This window comes from Marmota flaviventris, chromosome 11, assembly GCF_047511675.1.
Source record: "Marmota flaviventris isolate mMarFla1 chromosome 11, mMarFla1.hap1, whole genome shotgun sequence".
NCBI classification, from domain to species: domain Eukaryota; kingdom Metazoa; phylum Chordata; class Mammalia; order Rodentia; family Sciuridae; genus Marmota; species Marmota flaviventris.
This window is the reverse complement of record NC_092508.1, coordinates 57,456,121-57,477,943: the sequence shown is the minus strand read 5'-3', so window position 1 is coordinate 57,477,943 and position 21,823 is coordinate 57,456,121. Positions and strand designations below refer to the sequence as shown.

Below are 21,823 nucleotides of genomic sequence, written 5' to 3'. Positions count from 1 at the left end.
TGCCTTGTACCTTGGAAATCCCATGTGAGACTATCCTAAGGTGCTGCATCTTCTACCTCATGGAGTATACTCCCAGAAATTACAGTGTATTTTTCTAGGGGAGTATCTTTAAGAAAGCAGGTGGATTCTTCTAAATTTGGCAACAATAGGGTTTAGATGGGAGACTTCTGCATGGCAGGATGCCAGTCCTGTCGGTCCTGAAAACATGAGTGACTGGCAGATGCCATTTTGGTCCCAAAAGTTGACTTGCTTGAAATTCAACTTCAAATTAAGCTTTTAATAAGATCAACCTGGGGGCCAGTTTGGTCTTTCTCTAGATTGTGTTCTCATGTTTACTCAAAGAGGGACCAAGATGATAGTCATCTGAGGTTGCCATTTTCAAAGGCTAGGATTTGGAATATTTGTTTCCCTATGAATTTTGGAAACTGGCTTTTCACCTTTGGAGTGACTCTTTGTGAAGCTGTTGCCCTGAGGCCAAAATTAACCAGGGATTTAAAATTGGGCTGGGGACAAGGTGCTAGAGTCTCAGACTCTGAAAAGGTTTCATGAGGCTGAGTGTTCAGTCACTCATGTGTTCAGGTGTATTTTTAAAAGTGTGTATGTGAGATGCATGTACATATATGTGTCTGTTTCTCAGGAAATAGCAAAATAGAAAAGAAAGACACTATGACCTCAAAAATTAAAAAAAAACTTTTTTGAGCTAGACTAAATATTAGATGAGTTGCTTTTGTTTACCTGCAAATGAATCATTGTAGAAATATGATCATCTTATGTCATCAACAAAGTTGTTTTCTAAACGAGAACTGGGAGAATCAAATGAGATATTCAGACTGAGGACTGAGTTGATTTCTGGTTTCTGTGCAGCAGGTACAGGTGTAATGGTTTGACACCTCTCCCTATCTGCTGCCTCCACTAGGCTTTCCCTGAGAACATCCCACAGCAATCCACATGACCTATGGGATGTCCTGTTTTAGATGGAGTTAGTTGGAGAGACCCGAGACTACCTGCTACTGGGTGAATGAGCTTGACAGGTTCTTTGTTTTCCCCAGTTCTTGTCACAGAGGAAGCAACAGCCAGGAAATTTTCGTGTAGTGACTGCTAAGCTGTAGGTAGCCTCTTAGATCCCTGTCAGTCTCCCTGATTTTGGGTACTAGCTGTATTTCAGCTTTGACAGTAATGCTTTCTAAGGCAGAGAAAGCACCCTGATCCAGGCACTGCCTATTAGCTTCCTGTGCAAAGGCTCCTCACTTCTCACTACCCAGCACTCAGACAGAGCCACAGGGATGCCCTTCTCCCCATGGCTACGATGTTAGAAGACAGGCTGTAATCTCAGGCCTTTACTGTCATCTGAGACTGAGGCCTGGGGCTTGAAGTTTGGAATGCAACACATGAAGGGTTTTTGTATTTTTTTAATGTAAATTTGATTATTTTATTGCTAATTTAAAAATAAATGACTTTCTAATGATTGCCACAGTCCGGCCGCAGCAAAATAACCCAACTTGTGTAGATTGATAGAGCAGGAGTAGAAGCCGTTTATTGTAGGACAGGAGTGGTATTTATACATTCCACACAGCTTATCTTAATTAGCATAAACTAGATACATCAGTCAACCAATAAGGAATCTCCACATTTAATGGCTCGCTTTTGTTACTTCTCAAACCACTCCCTCTGGCATTTTGCCAGGCACCATCCAGACTTGTTTACAGACTCTAACATTTCTCTGGCAAAATGCCAGGAGCCATCCTGACTTGTTTACAGACTCTAACAAATGATTGCAAAGAAAAAAAAAAAAAGATAATGACTGAAAATTTTCTGTAATAGATGAAAGACATGAATTCTCACATTCATGAAGCAGTTTAAATAAAACTTGGTGGAACAATATATTTTCTCTGCTTTTAAGATTTCCTCTTTGACTTTGGTGTTCTAAAGTATTTATGTGATGGGTCCAAGTGAAGAATTAGTTTTATTTAAACTGCTTTATGAATGTGAGAAGTCATGTCTTTCACCTATTACAGAAAATGTCCAGGCATTATCTTTGAATATAACCTCTGTTCTTTTAATTCATACCTTCTGGGATTCCTGTTAGGCTCACACAGGAGCTTCTCTTCTCTTTTGTATGTCCTTTATCTTTCTTGCTACATTCTGTGCAATCTCTCAGATCTAATGTGAGTTGGCTACTGTCTTATTATCTGTTTCTAAATAAACATATTCACTGACTTTTACATTTCTATATGTATACTTTTTATTTATAAAAATCTTACTAATTATTTTTCAAATCTTTCTGTCCCTATTCCATATATCTGCTTATGTGTGCCCCAAAGTTCATTGTTGGAAACTTGATCCCTAGTACAACAGTGTTGATAGGTGATTAGGTCTTGAGGGTGAAGCCCTCACAAATGGACTAAAATCTTCATCATGAGAATGTGTTTGTTATTGACAGAGTAGGTTTATTATAAAAATGACTTTGGCCCCCTCTTGTTCTCTCTCTACCTTTCTCTTACCATGTGATACCTTTCACCATATTATGAGGCAACACAAGGCCCTCCTCAGATGTCTGCCCCTTGATTTTGGATTTCCTGGTCTCCAGAACTGTAAGCTACATAAATCTGTTCATTTAAAGTTATCCAGACTCAGGTATTGTTATAGAAGCATAAAATGGACTAATATAGTACTTTATTCTTCTCTTAGAGTTTTGATCCCTTCATTTAGTCATTAATCGTTTCAACGTAGTAGTTAGTTTCCCTTCAGGATGTTGTTTTATTAGCTCAAATTATTGGAAGTCTAATCCTATTTGTTATTTGCTGCTCCTGGTCTATGGTGGACTCACTCCACATCCTCTGCCGCACCTTGCCCCAGTGCTGGGATTGAATTCATGAGTGCTTTAACACTGAGCTACAGCCCCAGTCCTTTTAATTTTTTGAGATAGGGCCTAAGTTGCCAAGTCTGGCCTCAAACCTGTAGTTCTCCTGCCTTAGTATCCCGAGTTCCTGGGGTTATAGGCATGTGCCACTGTGCCTAGCTCTATAGTGAATTTTTTACCTTTTTAAAACATTCGCCATTGTTAATGGGATAAAATTTTTGTGCCTGTGTCACTTGAGCATGATCTAGACTGAGTATGTTCACTTTTAGAGATTTTACACTTGGGCCCCCAAAACATTACTAATTTTTCAGTATGGATTCCCGGATTATGTGGTTGGTGCACATTGAAATCTAAAATGCCAACTACATAGGGTAGGGAAGTGGTTCCATCAAACCCAAGATTTCTAGATTTCTCTCCCACCCACAGATGTGAAACAAAGCCCAAACCTGTAGAGCTTATTGTCACTAGTTAAAATCATTGCACTGAAAATGTTTCTATAGGTCCTGAAAGACCTCATCACCACATTAAGTGACAATTCAATTAAATTTTCACACTCCTTGACATTTTTTTTTAAATCCTTTTAAAAAAATATTTATTTTTTAATTTTCGGCAGACACAACATCTTTATTTGTATGTGGTGCTGAGGATCGAACCCAGGCCGCACGCATAGCAGGTGAGCGCGCTACTGCTTGAGCCACATCCCCAGCCCTCCTTGACATTTTTTGACTGGAGATGAGATAGAACCCAGGCCTTCACACATGCTAGACAAGTGCTCTGACAGTTTTTTTGTTTTTGGGGGGTCAACCCTGAACTGCTGGCACCCCACCCTCAAACTCCTTTGCTTTCCTATCATATCCCTTAGTAGTCTATAAATTCAATTTATAGAATTGAATATAGTATTTATTGTAAAACCTTCCTTATACCTACTTCCTTTTCTCTGCAGCAGCTCTTCTTTCTGAGTCCGTGTTATGGACTTAATGTTTGTGTTCCCCTTTCCCTTAAAAATCCTTATGTTGAACCCTAATTTACAAGAGAGTCTTTGGGAGGTGATGATTAGGTCATGAAGGTAAAGCCTTTGTAAAGGATCAATATCTTTATAAGGGAGACAGAAGAGCTTTCTCTCTGCTCTATTCCATATGAGGACACAGCAAGAAGATGGCCATATGCCAACCAAGGAGGACCTGAACTCAACCATGCTGGTAGCCTGATGATCTCAATACTTCCCAACTTCCAGAACTTTGAGAAACAAATTCCTTCTGTTTAAGCCATCCAGTCTATTCTATGGTATTTCCATTATAGCAGTCCAAACCAAGACAACCTGGTTTATAACTCATGCCTGAGTTACTATAATAACTTTTTAGCTGGTTTCCATGTGGGCTAAACTTCATGCTGTTGTTTTGATTTTTTTTCCCCAGCTGATGCTGGGGGTTGAACCCAGGGGTGCTCTACTACTGAGCCACATCCACAGCCCCTTCTATTTTGACAAGTTCTCAGTAGGTAGTCCAGGTTGGCCTCAACTTGAACTTGCTATCCTCCTGCCTCAGGCTTCTGAGTGGCTGGGATTACAGGCATGTACCACCATGCCCAGCTGTTGTTTCTTCACATTTTTCATGTGTTTCTTTTATGAAAGTCATAGATTCCCATGCTTTCTAATCTAAATAGCTTTTCCAAACCCTGAATAATCCTGCCCTTTCTAGCTATGGAGATCCACTTCTTACTCCTAAAACACTTCTGTCTTCCCATTGTCCTGTGAACATAGAACATTTGTATATCCAAATTTTTGTCTCTAGATTTTATTTATTTATTTTTGGTACCAGGAATTGAACCTGGGGGCACTTAACCACTCAGCCACATCCCTAGCCCTTTTTTTTGTATTTTATTTAGAGACAGGGTCTCATTGAGTTGCTTAGGGCCTCGCTAAGTTGCTGAGGCTGGCTTTGAACTCAAGATCCTCTTGCCTCAGCCTCCTGAGCTGCTGGAATTACAGGCATGCACCACTGTGCCTGGCTTTAGGTTTGTTTTCTTTCTACCCAAATTTCATCCATAATTTGAGGTGAAGCCCAAATTTAATGGTTTATCTTCCTACTTTACTTATAAAACCTGTTTACATAAGTTGTTAGGTTGTAATAATTTTCCTGTCAGACTTGTAACAAATATGTTGTCTTCTCAAATAGATTCTACTTGTAGGTAGGGACCTGGTCTTTTTTTACTTTAGTCTCTACAGCTTCCAACAGTTTAGCATGAAGTAGCACTGAACAGGTACTGATGGACCCAATTCTTCTCTTCCATGGCCTGTCATTTAGCAAATTAATACTGCTACATACTTTGACCTACAAAAAACCAAAACAAAACAAAAACTAAGTGAATTAATTAATTTTTTGGTGGTGCTGGGGATTGAACCCAGGGCCTTGTGCATGAGAGGCAAGAACTCTACCAACTGAGCTATATCCCCAGCCCATAAGTTAATTTATTTTTTATGTATGAAGAATTCTGGTGAAAAATTCATTGGGAGAAAATTTCAAAGATGCTAAAATTTTAGTTATAAATGATTTTTAATTATACATGCCTATGTATTTTTTGACATTTATAGCAGGCATACAAATCCATTTTATACAAATTCTTAAATTATTGACTAATGTAATTTTCTAAAAGACTTCACTACCTTTGAGGCACTTATACAAGTTTCTTCATATAAAGAGGACATTTAGTAATAAAAATGACAATGGGAGCATATCTAATTTTCAAAATGCTATCTCATATTACCTTGTCACAAATACACTTTAGTCCATAAAGAATCAGCCATTTTTATTTAAATTGAATACTGTCACGAAGATCTGAAAAGCTCCTCTTGCAATGTTACTGATGTGACTGTTTATGATTCAGCAGATTGCTTCATGGTGCTGAAAGTCACCTCAGAAACCATTAGCTGAGTTGAATGAATTAGGAGGTAACATAAGAGGTATTTTCCCTAAGAATGGAGACGTTGGAGGAAATCAACATATTTTTTTAATTGCCCACATAATTATGCTATGATAGTTTTATCATATAACTCATTTTATTTGAATTGGTACTATTTAATTTCAACCTGACAATGAATTTTAATAAGCATACCTCCCAAAAATGGCCTGAGGAACTAGCTGCATTATTAAAATTACATTTTAAAAAATCACTGAATAAAAAAAATCAAAGAAAAGATAATACGATATTAGTGGATAATGCAAAGGGTTTATTTTTGAATAATGGCATTGACAAGTTTTCTTATTTCTCATAAACATCACATAAAGTATTTGTCTCCCATCATGAGAAACTCATATAGATAATGCTATCTTAAATTCTGCTAAATAAACCACATGAAATAATTTTTTGCCAAATTTTGTGTCAGGCTTTGAAAATCAGCATTTCTTCTTAATTTACATGCTTCTTTAAAAATTGAGCAAAAATAAAAGGAGCTCACTTGGGGGAAACATTCTCTTTTATGCACTTTCACAGAAAGCAAATTCACTGCAAAATTAAGTAAGTAAGCCAAATCTTATTTCACATAACTAGAAATGAGATTAGGATCAGAAATACTTTTCAAAAAAAAACTGAGGTCATACGTGATACAAACCATAGCAATTATTTTGTTCAAAAAATTCCATCTCAAGAAATGCCTTAAATGTGAAATCTAATGCAAAACAGAGGCAAGGAAAGGCATCATGACCATGACAAGGGTATACCAATGACATAGTAGTGGAAATCCTTTGGAAGGACTAGCATGAACATTTGAGGAAAGAGATGCAAACCACTGGCCCATCATCAAGTAACAGAACCTTTCTAGCTTGATTGCTGTGACCATGTTTTATATTTTACAATTAATCACAGATTTGGTGCTTTGGATTGCTACAAAGAATACATCTATGCATGTTGTTTCTCTTATTGTGGGTTACAATGTCACATGCGTTTTGCTATGTCAAAGTCCTTTCATTCTGGAAACAACTTCACTGAACTTTTCCTATGGCAAATATATATATAATTTACTTAAATGGTTGAACTATCTGTTTATTTAGAAAGGCCTTTATTTTATATTTTGAGAATGTTTTCTACATAGAAGGATACTACCTAGATCTCTAGGATCTTAATGTTTTGCCTTTATGAACACCCAACCCTCTTTCTACCATATTAATAACTGAAAATATTTGTACTTTAAAAAATATTAGAAAATCACAGGAAAAGTTCATTGGTATTTATTAAAATTTAAAGACATTTTCATAACTGCAAACAAATGAAATTCTATAACTTTGCCTCAAAATTAACTATTCTGTGGTCAAGATAATCTAGAATGATCAGATTTTAAAATTATTTGTTCTAAATGTCTGTATTTTAAAAGTACTTGCATTGATAACTGTGTTCTCTAGGTATTTTGTGAATGTGTTTGAGCATGTGTAGATTTATCTAAGATGAAGGCCTAGGAGTAAATGAGATTTTCCTATAATTAGTCTCACAACTAGGCATCAAACTCTGTAGTTTCATAGAAGTAGAATTAGTAAAACTACTTTTTAACAGTAAGCACATGCCATAAACAAAAGATTGTTCCTGTCCTCTGGAATAAGTCCAAATAAATACAAGTTTGCTCTTTTAATGCATCACTTATTTTTTGAACCCTAGAAACACAAGCAAACCTTGTATTGGTTTGGTTCCAGACCACTGCAATAAAGTGAGTCACACAAATTGATTTCCCAGTGCACATAAAAATTGTTTACACTATAATCTATTGTGTGCAATATCATTATGTATAATAAAACAATGTAATACCTTAATTAAAAATGCATTACTGCTAAAAATGGTAATGATAGTTTAAACCTTCAGTACATGCTGTTGGAAAATGGCATTGATCAGACTTGTTCAAACAGGGATGCTACACACCTTCGATGTGGGGGGAAAAAGCAGTATCTGTAAACTGCAATAAAACGAGGTATGCTTGCACAGTTTATCTTTGTTAAAACCTAATATCAGACATCTCTCTTAAGTACACTAGTAGCTATGCAATTGTTTGCATCTTGATTGGTTCCATCTGATATGACTAAAACGTCATTCCACTGTTCTCCACAGACTGTTTCTTCATTTAGCTCCTACCCCTTGTCATACACAATTGACTTATTTATTATGTTTCCCAACTCCTTCCTACACCCTCTTTAGTAAAAGGTAAGCTTCAGGAAGTAGGCAATTTTTGGTTTTGGTTGCTGGGGTATGTAAGTGCATAGACCACTACCTGACACTTTGTAGCACTAAAAACATTCACTGAGCAAAACAATGTGGTTGGAGATGACGTCAGATATGTAATGGGATGGGCCTTGTAGGCCATTCTGAGGACTTGAGGAACAACTTGGAATTCTGAGCAGAGAAGGGCTGTAACCTGACAGGTTTTAAAAGCATCACTCTGGCTGCTGTACTGGGGATGAGCAGTGGTGGTCAGGAATGGAAATGAAGAGACATTTATAAGGCAACTATAGCAAATGAGGGCACAGATCAGGGTGATGGCAATGTACATGGTGAGAAGTGGTTGCATTCTGTATTATTTGAAAGGTAAGGTAAACCTTGAATAAGGGCTGGGAGAGTGGAGCATCAAGGATGACAAGAATGTTTTGGCTTAAGCAACTGGAAGAAGTGCACTGCCATCAACTGAATCATGAAAGATTGTGAGAGGAGTATATCTGAGGTTAGTGTGAGGGAAGGTTTTTTCAGTGTTGGATATGGTCTATTTAAGATGTTTTTTAATTTTTTTTGGGTGGTGCTGGGATTGAACTCAGGGCCTTGTGCATGCTAGGCAAGCACTCTACCAACTGACCTATACCCCTAACCCCATTTATAAGGTTTTGTTAGGTGGTGAGCAGGTGGGTCTGTGGCTAAAGTTCAGGGAGTGTTCCAGGCTGGGGACATAATTTAAAGGGTCATAGTATATGAATAGAGCTTAAGGTAAATGCATAAAAAAGGAATAAGGCCTGAGCACTCTGAAGTTAAAAGGTCTTCAAGTATGAATGAATTTTATCAGAAAAGTGGAAAGAATCTCAGTTCTTCTCAGGTAGTTAAACGTCCTGAAGGAAAAAAAACACTTATTAGGTGATATTACTTTGTGAAAGACAGGTAAAAACAAGCAAATTATGAACATAATTTAAAGATAGAATTTATTCTCTTGACGGTTTACTCATGCAAACTGCACATAAAAGAAAATAGTACAGTTTGTGTAACATTGCAAATATAAGGACTCAAAATGCTAGGTACAGAAGTAGTGTGACATCCTGGAAGTCAAAATGGAATTTGTGTTCATACAACTAATAATGATTTTTATTTGCTGAGTACAGACTGATTTACAATGAAAAGTTTTGCTAACCTTGGTAAGCTCATTAACCGTTTACATGACTTCTTACATCTATGTAGTTTTATTTTACAGTTGCAAGAATTGTTACCAAAAACTTTAACTTGCATAAATAAGATGAAAGAAAAACGCACTGAAAGACTTTAGAAAGTGAAAAATTGAGGCTTTTCCTAACCCATCCAAACTACGATAAAAAATAGCCTTCTTGTATAATTCATATTTTGTGCCTTGAGATCAACTCCTTAGCAAACTATGACAAAATCATGATTAGAAATTGATTACTTTAAAATTATGACATCAGTTAAAAATAAGAAAATTTTGAAGTAGAATTGTCAACCAAAATGCTCTCATTTTAAATAAGTCAAACAATAAAATTCCTATTATCTTCATACTTAGAAGTCCTGAAATGTCATTTGTATAATTTGCATGTTTCCCAGTTTGAAACTTAGGCAGGTGGGATACTCCCTTGAATTATCAAGGATATTCCATATAGGCTTTTAAAATGTCAGTCTCATCAGAAGATGGCACAGAGACTTTAGCAAGTAGTGTAGTATGGATGCAGAACTACACAAATTATTATTAATGCATTACAGATATTTACATAATGGAATCCTGCTTGAATGCCAGAAGTTGGTACTGGGTAGGACTCATAACTATTTTACAAAGGTTTTTTTTTACACACATTTACTACTTTTTAATTTTTATTGTTTAATAATTGAGTCTATTTAAAATATTGTACTGTATTTTGAACATAACTGAAGAATAAAAATAGATAATGGCACATTAGAAAATTCAGTATCCCACAGATGATTGGATAATGAGAAGTGTACCTACAATCATCTCATCAGAAACAAGCTACTTCATGGAATGTTAGTTGTCCAAGCCTGCACAGTAATGACATTTTAAATTGCAATCATCTATTGGCCAGCATCACACTGAAGGCATCGTTAAACATTCAAGCAAAGATTGCTGGCATAAACTATTGAGACACACACACACACATACATACACTCACATACACACACACTCTCTCTCTCTTACATTTCCCACATTATAATTACATTGTTCTAAAGATAGATACTGATTTTTTTCCACGAGAAACGTTATCAAAATTTGCTACTAAAAGATGACAGTGCTTTCACAAGAATAAGTACAAGTTAGCTCGCAAGTACAAGACAATGGGGGTAAACAGTCTTAAATTTTCTAAGTAGTAATTTTAGGCTTTTCTGGCAACCATACCATACTTGATTATGCATAAATTCTGTCTGTAACCTGAAACCTGAAAAAAAAAAAAAACCTCAAAACAAGAGCTAATTTTAAAAAATTACTAAATATCTGATAACCCTGTATCGTATATTATATAATTTCATACTTTTCAGCCTCAAAACATAGTTTAAAAACACTGAATTTCAGACTTAAAAATAAAGTCATTTTTTAAATGCTGAAGATTCCAAAATTTTTGTCTACTTAAAATCTTAAAAAAAGAAAATGCATTATTAATGAACTTGATTTAAACAGTGTGCATATAAAAGCACTGTATGTCTTTTATCATGTTTTCTCTCACTTAAAAAAAACAAACAAACCAGTGTTCTCCAATATTCTTCCTTTTGCAAAATGTGCAAAATAAAAGGCAAAAAGTAAAAGCAAATTTCTACCCTTCTCTTGCCTAGTGCTTTATGACTTTGTTCACATTACAAAGTCAATAGGGACTATGCAGAACTTTGGTATAAATGATAACAAGACTACCATCACAGTTGAGGGTTAAGGGGTGGGCAAAAGAAATGGAAGTGGGAAGAGAGATTCAGTAACACCCCCATTTATTAAAACACCACCAAATTAAAAGTAAAATAAACCACAATGAATTATAATACAATTTACACATTGAGCACAGAAAAATTAATAAATCTAACAATATTTATAAAAAAGCAAAATCAGTCTTTCCAGAGACTTAAAACTGTCGTTCAGTCTTATCATCAACTGCTGCTACACCAACTTTAGAGCCAAATTTAATTTCAAGTAAAAAAAAAAATTTACAACCACAGATTTCGCATAAATGGAAACTGGTCTTTCCTTGATTTCCCTTTGAAGTCACTAATGAGTATCTAAAACTGTTGTACTGCAGGTTTTTAATCAACTTCCTGAGGGCTGTGACTGGGAGGAAGGAGCCATGACAATCTGGGAAAGCGCAGGCTCCATACTCTGGTCTGCCATCTGGGTGAGGACTGAAGTGGCTACAGCTTCTGCCTTTGAGGTTGAACTGACTCCATTGGATGTGCTGACAGAACTATGCTGTATAGCTTCTGTATGTGGACTACTTGGCACCGAAAGGTCTTCTGAACTATCATCTTTATCAGCAGCTGAACAGAAAACAAAGAAAAATTAATCATTCCCTTCTTAAAGTATATGTAAAAGTATTAGGCTGAGTCAACATACAGAATAAAAAGTATTTTACAAAACTGAATATTTAGATAAGTCAGTATGGCAAATTAAGTAACTGAAAAGAAATGGCTATAAGTCATGAAGTAGGCAATTTTACCTGCAACAGGTCAAATGAAGAAACAACCATACATATGGGAACATCTGGGTGCCCAGTGCCTCACAAAATAGAGCTGAAGAAATATTTGCTAAATAGTGTTAAAGAAAATTAGGTAGGAGTTTGGGAGCTAGCCTTTCACACACACAAACAAATACTTATCAAGAAGCACATTTAACAAAACCAGTCTGTTCAACAACATGTCATTCTTTTTAAAAGATAAACAAGAATTTATAACCACATATATATATACAAAATGAATCTTATATACTGATTATATTTTCAAATTATTCCCTCAGCATTTTCCAGAACTATAGTCTGTCTGACTTTCCATCTTGAAGCCACGGATGATTATAACACCTGATTCTAATGAGGCATACACATGAGTATAAGCACTATTTAGTCTAAATGCCACCAGCTGTTATATTTGCATGAATTAATTGGGATTCAAATAAAAATTCATATAAAACTCTAATGCGCTTGAAAAGATATTCGGGAAAGGACATTCTAAATTTTTATGAAAATAAACCTACCAATATTTATGCCTGAATAAAAATCTCTTAAATCTTCCTTATTTTAGCAGAAAGAATCCACCAATTTCATTTAGTGAAAAATTTGATGTGTGCCACACAAATTATTTATAATATCTGTGAGTTATAAGGTACAATGATAACAAGAACACCTGTGCCCTAAGTTCCCAACTTCAGAGAACACTGCCAATGACACTGTTGCTCCTTGGATGCTTCTCTCTTTGCCACAGGTAATCCCCTATTCTGACATTTCTTTAACCAGTCCTTTGTTTTTTTCTTTGTAGAGAATGGCCAGATGCCCATTCTCAAAGTTAAGGAGTTTAAAAAAAAAAAAAAAAGACTCTGGACATTAGGAAGCAAGATTACCCCATGATCTGTAATATAAACAATGGAAGGGGAGAATAACTGATAAGCATAACTTAAACTCAAAATCCTCATTTTGAGGATTTTCTGAAGTATAGTGAAATTTACAGAATTTTGACACATCTTCCTCAAATCCATACATTTTTGAACAGCAAGTTTTCATAAATATATTAATGAGATAAAATCCTATCTTCTCCTCTATAATGTTATAAATGCAAAACTGTACCCATGGACCAAACTTACCTCAAGATACAGTAACAGAAATGAAAATTAGTAATCTTTTAAAAAATTGTATAAAGCATTAAGAATATTTTTCTAATCAAGCATAGTGAGTACTATAAAATATTTATAATAATTATTTAGCTAATACAATAGTTACATGTTCAAAGAAAACACTGGCAATGACAGGTTAACAGGAGAATACTAAGCAGTCCTTTTTGTTTATTTCACCACTATTCTTCAACAGAACAAGGCTGACCTTTCTCTGAATGTTAAGTTCTCAGGATATAGCAGCTTTCAAAAACAAAGGGATTGATAGGTGATGAGTGGTACAAAGAAATCTAAACATATGCTGGAGGCAAAGACTCAGAAATAGTAAATTGTAATGGAGGAGTACTGACCTCCACTAAAGGTTTGCTCTAGGTAAAGCAAACCTTCAGGCAGCTGACAAGAATCAGTGGTTACTTATAAATTGTGTAATTATAAATTTTACATAGAAAATACCTTTGCAATGTGATATATCTGTTCTTATGTCCAGTTCTAGAAGGTGAGGGGAGACAATTACCAGTACAATCAAAAGCACAAGAAATCATGCTATACTCAAGAGTCACTTTAAGCTCTTTGTAAGCTAAATGGAACCAGATGTTAGACAATTCAATTCTATAAAAAGTTCTCTACCTATGTTTATACATATTTTCAGTAATGAAATTAATCCAGTGGCTCTCCCAAAGAGCTATATCCCCAGCACTTTTTATTTTGAGACAGGATCTCACTCAGTTGCCTCAAACTTGAGATCCTCTTGCCTTAGGTTCCAGAGTGGCTGGGATTACAGGCCCATGCCATCATGTCCAGTTATTAGTGCATATAAATTGTACAAAATAATGGGACTTATGGTGATGAGCTCATATGTATATGTATATGTGTGTGTGTGTATATATAAAATGTCCTTTGATAATGTATTCCTTTCCTCTATCCTTCACCTCCTCCCATCTTTTCCATAACCTCTAGGTGATCTGATCTTCTTGTAAGGCATTAATTCTTACCATATCTATCGCAGATTTTACCTCCACCCAGAATTGTATTTACAACTGCTTAGTGAATTTTCTGACTTGGATGACTACACATAAGTAAAAAAGTATTATTATTATTATTTTCATTCTGATTTTATATTATTTAACATTTGGGGTGACCAACAGTTGACTGACTAAAGGGTTTCCTAGGGTGTAACATAGGACTTTCAGTGTTAAAACTAGGCAAGACAGTGTTAATAAAATTGAGACCTTATGACTAACTATTGTCACCTTTACCTGCAAGATTTTACAATATTCCTTAATTTATACTAAATCTTAGTTCTCCTTCATAAGTGTTTTGAAAGACTTACAGATTACCACCATTAATATTGCTATGTGCTACATGTTAGTGTGAAATTTATAAACTTCTCCAAGATATATTCACTTAATCTCTATCACTACTTTCACTATTACTCAGAAGAAATTAGATTTATTTCAAAGGTTTGAAATCTGCAAATATAAATCACTTAAAAATTTCTTTCAAATGCTAATAATTTGATTACCTAAACAACTAGACAGGAATAAAGGTAGAGATATTTCCAAATAATAAAAATATCTTTGTATTTCTTGCATTCTCATAACCTACTAAAAATATATTCACAAAAATGTATTAATCTTTTTGGTCATTTAGCCATAGATAAACCCACATGTCTATATACCTGAAAATATCTTTATAAATCAGTTGTTAAAATGAATAATTGCTTTACATTTGTTGAGCCTATATTACTTAGAAAAAAGAGTCAAAACTATTAGAATCATCCAATAAATTACTAAAGATTAAAAACTGTATATAAATTTGAATTAAATGTAATTTGAGAAAAGAGTTACTTTCTTTCTAATTTTATAGAATCGTTTGTATAATTCCATTTAAACTACCAAAATTCGAGGGAACTTTCCTGTTTAAGAAAATCATGTATGCATAATGCTGAACTCAGAAGCTTCCACAGGAAATTATGTTAAGTCAGATGGGAACATAATGGCCTCATCCCTATAGCAATCATTGTTAATATAAATCCTAAACATATTTCTATATGGTTCCAATTTACTTTACAATGTGTTTCACTGGCCTGTGTCAAAATGACTAGATATCAAATAACTCAGATTTATATTCTCGAAACTGACAAAAATTAGTGTCCTAAATATATATGGCAATGGAGAATTGCTAAATCTACTGAATCTTTTTAAATTAAAAAATATTGCCCATTCTGATGAAACTGCTTACAATGACTACAAGTAAAAATGGTAGCCATTAAGTTTTATCGTGAGCACCTGAGGAACTGTTTGTATCCAATACAAAACATTTTGTTCTTTTGAATTACTGACACTGGCAAATTAAAATGAAGTGGATACATATGGCTGAAACAATCTTCACATTTACAAATATCCAGAAATATCACTAAATCATAAAAATGAAAGCTGTGGGTTATATATTATGAACGTTGCCTAATGCATTCCCAACTCTGTTATTTGTTTCAAATTTGTGCAATGGACAAAAATTGGCCATTTATTCAAGAGTAACAGCTGGTTCCAACATTGTGCATCTTATCTAACAAGGACATTATAGAAAGGAAAAAGCACAATTAACCTCTAAAATGCTGAAAACAGAAAAATCTCATTTTTTGGAAAACATTTAGGAGTGAACTTACAATCAGATGATTTAAATACTGTTCTAGCCTTTTCATAACTAACTATATAAAGATTCACAACAACAAAAACACTGCACAATGCTGACATTACCTAAGAAAGAATAATAGGATCTAATACTATAAATGGATATTGTATGTTAAGTGAAGATGGCTGATAAAAAGTATAATCCTGTGAAGATAAAAAAAATATCATCAGTACTTGTCAATATGTTTAAAATCTTTAGATAACACATATTGCTGATCTGCAGTAATGCTTAGGAAAAAGCTAAAAACAGAAAACTCCAAAACACTCTAGATTCTAAAAAGTATACCCTCCAACTCGCTTGTATAACAACCTTGCAGAAATTGATATTTAATCTTAGATTTAAGAACTGTACTCTCTACTTTTTTAAATGGTAGCTCTGCTCACTCTGGCAGTATTTCACTGACGTAGCCTAAGGCTGTAGGTAATGGAACATTACTCACTATGATAGCCAGATTTCTTCTGCATGGCGGTTACAGGGCAATCTTTATGAGCCAGAAGAAGCTGTTTCAGCTGTGCCACTTCATTTCTCAGCAGGGTAACTTCGCTCTGGAGAAGAAACAACTTATGTACCTTACCAGCAGTAGACTAAACACATTTTTTACTGTTCAAAATGAGTGGATTAAGATTTGAAAACTGGACATCATTGGCAGAACATTAAGGAATAAAAAACTATGCTGCTTAAATATGTCTAATCGGTATACATCATTTTTGCTATTTTAGCTTTTATACAAAAACGGCAACTTGTATAAAACTTAAATAAGACAACAGCACAACTAGGTAGCATATTTCAAAGTTTTTACATTACCATTTGTTTACAAAGTTTTTACATTACCATTTGTTTACAAAACAAAATTGAGGGTCATAATAACTCTAAATATTAATATAAAGGTCAGATTATATTTAAAATACTGAATTTAAGAATGGGTGAAGAGTGATCAAATTACAAAAGGTAAAATTTAAAAGTTTTGTTTTAGAAAAGATAAGCTGTTATTTAGAAAACTCATTTCCATGGAATATTACAACCACTGGTGTCAATACAATTAATTATAGCTCCTTCTTAATGGCACTACTGATGAGAAACCATGTTACAAATAATCCAATATCTACCTTACCCTGCCTTGTCAGTTTGATCTAATACTGTTTTCTATAAGCTTCTCATTAATTTTTGTAATATGAAATGGATATTTATCTTTAGCTAAAAAATATATAATCTTTGATAGTCTGCTGTGACCATATTGATTTCTGACTCTCACTGCTCTTCTAAAATACTATAAGCTTTAAATATACCAAAATACTAGTAATGTCCTTAAGTCTCCCTTATCCTTGCTGCCTTCTCATGAGTCTGAGCCATATGAAATAACCACTATCTAATTGTCATGCCTTATAAAAATAGTAAACTTAAGTGAATAAAATGCATTGTCTCTTTCTGGAAAGTCTTTCCTTTCTTCTTTACCTTGGTAATTATTTCACTGATCTTTAAGAATCAATACAATACAAATTTGCAAAGGAAAAGAAGTCAATTTTCCTTTTCTGTCTTCCCAGAGCCATATAAAGGTGCATATTTACGTTAATAGGTATCTTACACAGTACTCACTCTGGATTGTAATTTTTGGTATGTTTGTTTATCACCTCTACCAGATTGGGAATTTCTTGAGGGCAGAGATTATTTCTCTGTGTAACCTAAGAGGACAGTGCATGGTCTGACATGGGTTGAGTAGCTATAGTGAGGACTACAGTATATAGTGAGGACTACAGTAATTTCAGCTAATAAAAAATTCCAAAGAAGGAGAAATAAAATAGCTGAAACAATAAGAAATTGGTCTGAAGTCCTAATTTAATTATTTATACCAACAATGTCACCAACACTGATATGCTGTTAATTTTCAACAGTTACAAAATGAAATTGACAAGCATTACCTTGATTATAAAATTTTAAAGACCACAAACCGTCTCTCAAATATTCCATAGAAACACTCATCATATAGTATACTGTAAACAAAATGCTATATGTAATAAAATGGCTGAAAGCAGTTCTGAATTGATTAACCAATTGATTAACCAATAAAACAGTTGACTTAAATAATTCTGTGATTAGAAATTAAAACAATATTCTTATACACTCAAATAAAATAAATATTCAAATTTTCTTTTTAATTATGCAGAGTTGAAACTGATAAATGAGACATCAATTTCTATATTTCACACAGTTGGTGATAGTATGGCTCTTGATCTAATTAGATTATCTGGTCCATCAACAAATAAACAAATGTGAAGATGCCAACAATGGGCAATAAATATTAAGGATGGAAGTGGTAAGGCACTTGGTTCTTGCAATTTGTATTTGTGCTCACTGAATTTTCATTGGAGCAAATAACAGGAAAGACCAACAGGAGGGGAAATTAAAAATAAAAAGTTTGCATACATATATCCAAAGACACAAAAGTATGCTGTAAGTTATATTCACCAAAACTTCAAACAACAAATTGTTTCTCCTGCACTTTTCACATGACAGAAAGAGTAAGAAAACCCTCAACAATTTCAAGGTATACTCAAATATAAACACAGCCTAATTTGTTACATTATACTGATTTAAAATGTTTTACAATGATGGTAAATTTTCCTAATGATGATCCTAAAGCTCAAAAGTGACTTTAGGGGGCTGGGGGCCCTCAGTAGTAGAGTGCTTGCCTAGCATGTGTGAAGCACTGGGTTCGATCCTCAGTATCACATAAAATAAATAAATTAAATAAAAGTATTATGTCTATCTTTATTAACTTAAAAAAATTTAAAAAGTGACTTTTGGGTGAGAGGTTATAAATTAGACATAATTTGTGTTATTATTGTACCCTAATAATTAATTTCTTTAAAATCTGGTATAAGCACTAGTCTGAAAGCAGCAATAGGACATAGTTACTGGCAGTGGGACTGAGACATGTATTGAAAAGCAAACACAATTGAAGTATAGGTTAAGCATGAGAATGGGCCATGCTTTGATAGAAGTAGATTTAGTTGAGCTGGACTCCTAAATGTAAGCATATGCTAGTGGTCAAGACCAAGTCAAGTAGAAGTTGAAAATATGAGGATTATACAGGTAAAGTTTATATAATAAATTAGGCAGAACAGGCTAAAGTCAAGTAATTTCTAAGTCATTCATGATATAGTAAAACTCAACAAATTTATCCAAGCATTTAAGAACTATAATCTCATATACATAAGTTTTAAAGGAACTATTTTATTCTTAAGAACATAGGTTTGACTATATTACTATTTGGATAAAGTGGTTGTACAAGTTATAATTTTAATTTTGAAAATTTTCTATAAAGAAAGATTAGAATATAGGTTGGGAGGGGGGCTGTTATGTAACAAATACAACATGAAGGCTTCTATACAGAAATTTTAGAAAGGAAAAAAAAAAAAAGGAAGAGAATACATATACAACCAGTTTGCTTAAGCCAAAATAAATTTGAGGGGATGTTAAGACACAGATTTAATAGTAAATGAAAAAAGAAATGTTTACACATCTACCATCTACTCTGTGGATTATTTTAGAATACACTTTAATTGGATTCAGCTTCCAAAGCCTTCCTGGTTGTATTGCCCACTGTCTGTGAGTTAGCACTTGTAGAAGATTCTTAGATCATTTTGAAGATGAAACAAGGGGCATTAAAAGCATTTTGAAAATGCAAAAAAGTCTCATTCAAATGTGAGCAACTATTATTTTGTCAAAATGAAACAGATTGGGAAGAAAAAGGAAATGTTGAAAAAAATACTATTCTGGTCTAAAATCCAAAGTCAATTATTTTAACATCTTCTATACAACTGCTTCACTCTAAGAATGTGGCTACTTAAATTTAACTACATACTAGTGAACAAATAATATTTTTCTATATTGTTTATCTGAAGCAGATAAGTCTGATGAATCATGCATGACAGGACAGTCAACTGATTAATCAATCAAAAATTTAGTTATGTTTTCATGGCCTGTTACTCCATAAATTTACGGTATTTGAATTTCTAGTTTAGCCACTACCCCCAAAATTGGAGAAATAATATTGAATAGTTCCTTCTTTTGGGGACTTCTTATTGCTATAAACTATTTTATTATATTCAGTTTTCACAAAAGCCAGTTATTAAGTACCAAGATTCTCACCATACAGGCCCAAGGATTATACTGGATGTAAAACCTTATAACTGATAATAAATTAGTTCTTTAATTTGTATCTGTTATAGTAGGAAAAACAAATAGAGTTTTTATTAGAGTTAAAAAATACTTTGGAAATAACTTAAAAAATGAGTGGGAATGACCACTGTCCTATTTTCACATTTAATTACTTGTTTTGTGTCTGTCTCTGCTAGATCAGAAATTCTGTAAATGCATAGACAATTATTTTTTACTGTTATATAATCTGTATCTAATAACATGCCTTGTACATAACAGAAACATAATGACAGAATGAATAATAACTTGCACTTACATGATGCAGCTACAACATACTTCTACACTTTGTCTCACTTGATCTTCCTAACAGTAATTATTCTATCAATTTGACAGATTAAAAAGTAAAGGCTTAGAAAAAGTTTTATTAAATAATATTAAAAGTAAGAGCTAGTGGCACATGCCTATAAATCCAGGGGCTGTGGAGGCAGAGACAAGAGGATCAAAAGTTTGAGGCCAGCCTCAGAAATTTAGTGACATCTGCCTCAAAATGAGAAAAAAAATGGGCTGGGAATGTAGCTCAGTGGTAAAGTGTCCCTGGGTTAAATCTCCAGTACAAAAAAAAAAAAAAAAAAGTAAAATAAAAATTACTAGATTTCAAGTCCATAATAAAACATACAAGGTAGAGATGAATGTAGTTAAAATTTCATGGGGGGGTGGGTGGGGAAGAGAGCACATCATAGCATTACAACTTTTTCAGTAATTAAACAAAACAGGCATTGTATAGCATCTTCCAACTGCTTTTCTTTCCTATTTCAAGTAATAAATATAGAAATGATATATTGTTTAGGTACTAGGAATAAAAGACTTGATTCCATTCCCTGTAAGTCACTGAATTAATGAACAAAACCTTTTCCACACCATTAACTATTGAGTGAAAAATCCTCATGTATTAAATTATGCTTTTATTAATTTTGGGGGCTTCTACCTCACAATTATTTTGCAATATTTAAGTTTTAAAAACAAAATCCCAAATGAAAAAATTAAGTTTGCTCACAGAAAAATTACTAAAGAGCTACTATTAATAAAGAGAAGAGGGGCTGGGGTTGTAGCTCAGTGGTAGAGTGCTCACCTAGCATGTGTGAGGCCCTGGGTTCAATCCTCAGCACCACATAAAAATAAATAAATAAAATAAAGGCATTGTGTCCAACTACACCTAAAAAATAAATATAAAATAAATAAATAAAGAGAAGAGTCTGCCTTTCTGTTTACAAGGACACATGTTAAAATTGTATACTGAAAACTAACCTCCATAACGAATATAATTGAAAGACAAAGTTAAACACAGGTTAAAACCATTTCAAATAAAAGATAAAAGTAACAGAACAGGTATTATTTTAAAATACAATTACTGATAACTAACAGTATTCAATTCTTGGTCTACAGTACCATAAATGTCTGTAATAGCATTTGATTAAAGTGCTCTTTTAGTGATGATTTTAGAAAGCTAAAACATGATTCAATGAATGAGGAAATGATCTTCATAATAATTTTCTTTAAAATCAAATATGTATTTGGTAAAAATATGAACAATCACAACTTAACACCTGTTAATCTTTTTATTGTATAAATAACCATGGGTCATTACCTAGTATACTGATCAGCTAAACTTGTATGCCACATAAAGGATTATTAAGGAAGTACAGAATTGATGAATGATTTCCATAGAGTTTAATTATTTCTTTGACACTAAATTTTCTACATAATTCATTATGTCCTTCAGTTAATGGGTTGGTTGTTAGCAGACTAAAAGAAATTCTTGTTCCCTGAAACCATTATAAGTGGATTAACATTTCATGCTCTGCAAATAAACTCTGGTCAAAAGAGTTTTAAAAACTTTTAATTTTATTTGAAAACATAACTATAAAACAACAAAAAGTAAAAATCATATATTGACTTGAAACAATAATAGAAAAGTTATAACTGAAGTGCCTTTCTTCCCATCATCCATGGTTCTCAATCTCCTCCATCACCATTATTTACATCATGGTACACATCACTGTTAAAAA

General features: G+C 33.7%; 1 protein-coding gene and 1 non-coding gene across 2 annotated transcripts in view; both read right to left on the bottom strand.

The window, feature by feature from the left end:
- Positions 1 to 5,239: 5,239 nt before the first annotated feature.
- Positions 5,240 to 5,312, bottom strand: Trnae-cuc (transfer RNA glutamic acid (anticodon CUC)). Its single transcript has one exon. It is a non-coding gene; the product is annotated as a tRNA-Glu (tRNA).
- A 3,692-nt stretch (positions 5,313 to 9,004) lies between these two features.
- Positions 9,005 to 21,823, bottom strand: part of Atf2 (activating transcription factor 2) — a 109,494-nt gene continuing 96,675 nt past the window's right edge. The window contains exons 14-15 of the mRNA XM_071619048.1: positions 16,039 to 16,144; positions 9,005 to 11,569 (exon numbers count right to left, since the gene is read on the bottom strand). Of these exons, the coding sequence (XP_071475149.1) occupies positions 11,343 to 11,569; positions 16,039 to 16,144 (333 nt within the window). The 3' untranslated portion in view covers positions 9,005 to 11,342. The remainder of the gene's footprint in view (positions 11,570 to 16,038; positions 16,145 to 21,823) is intronic.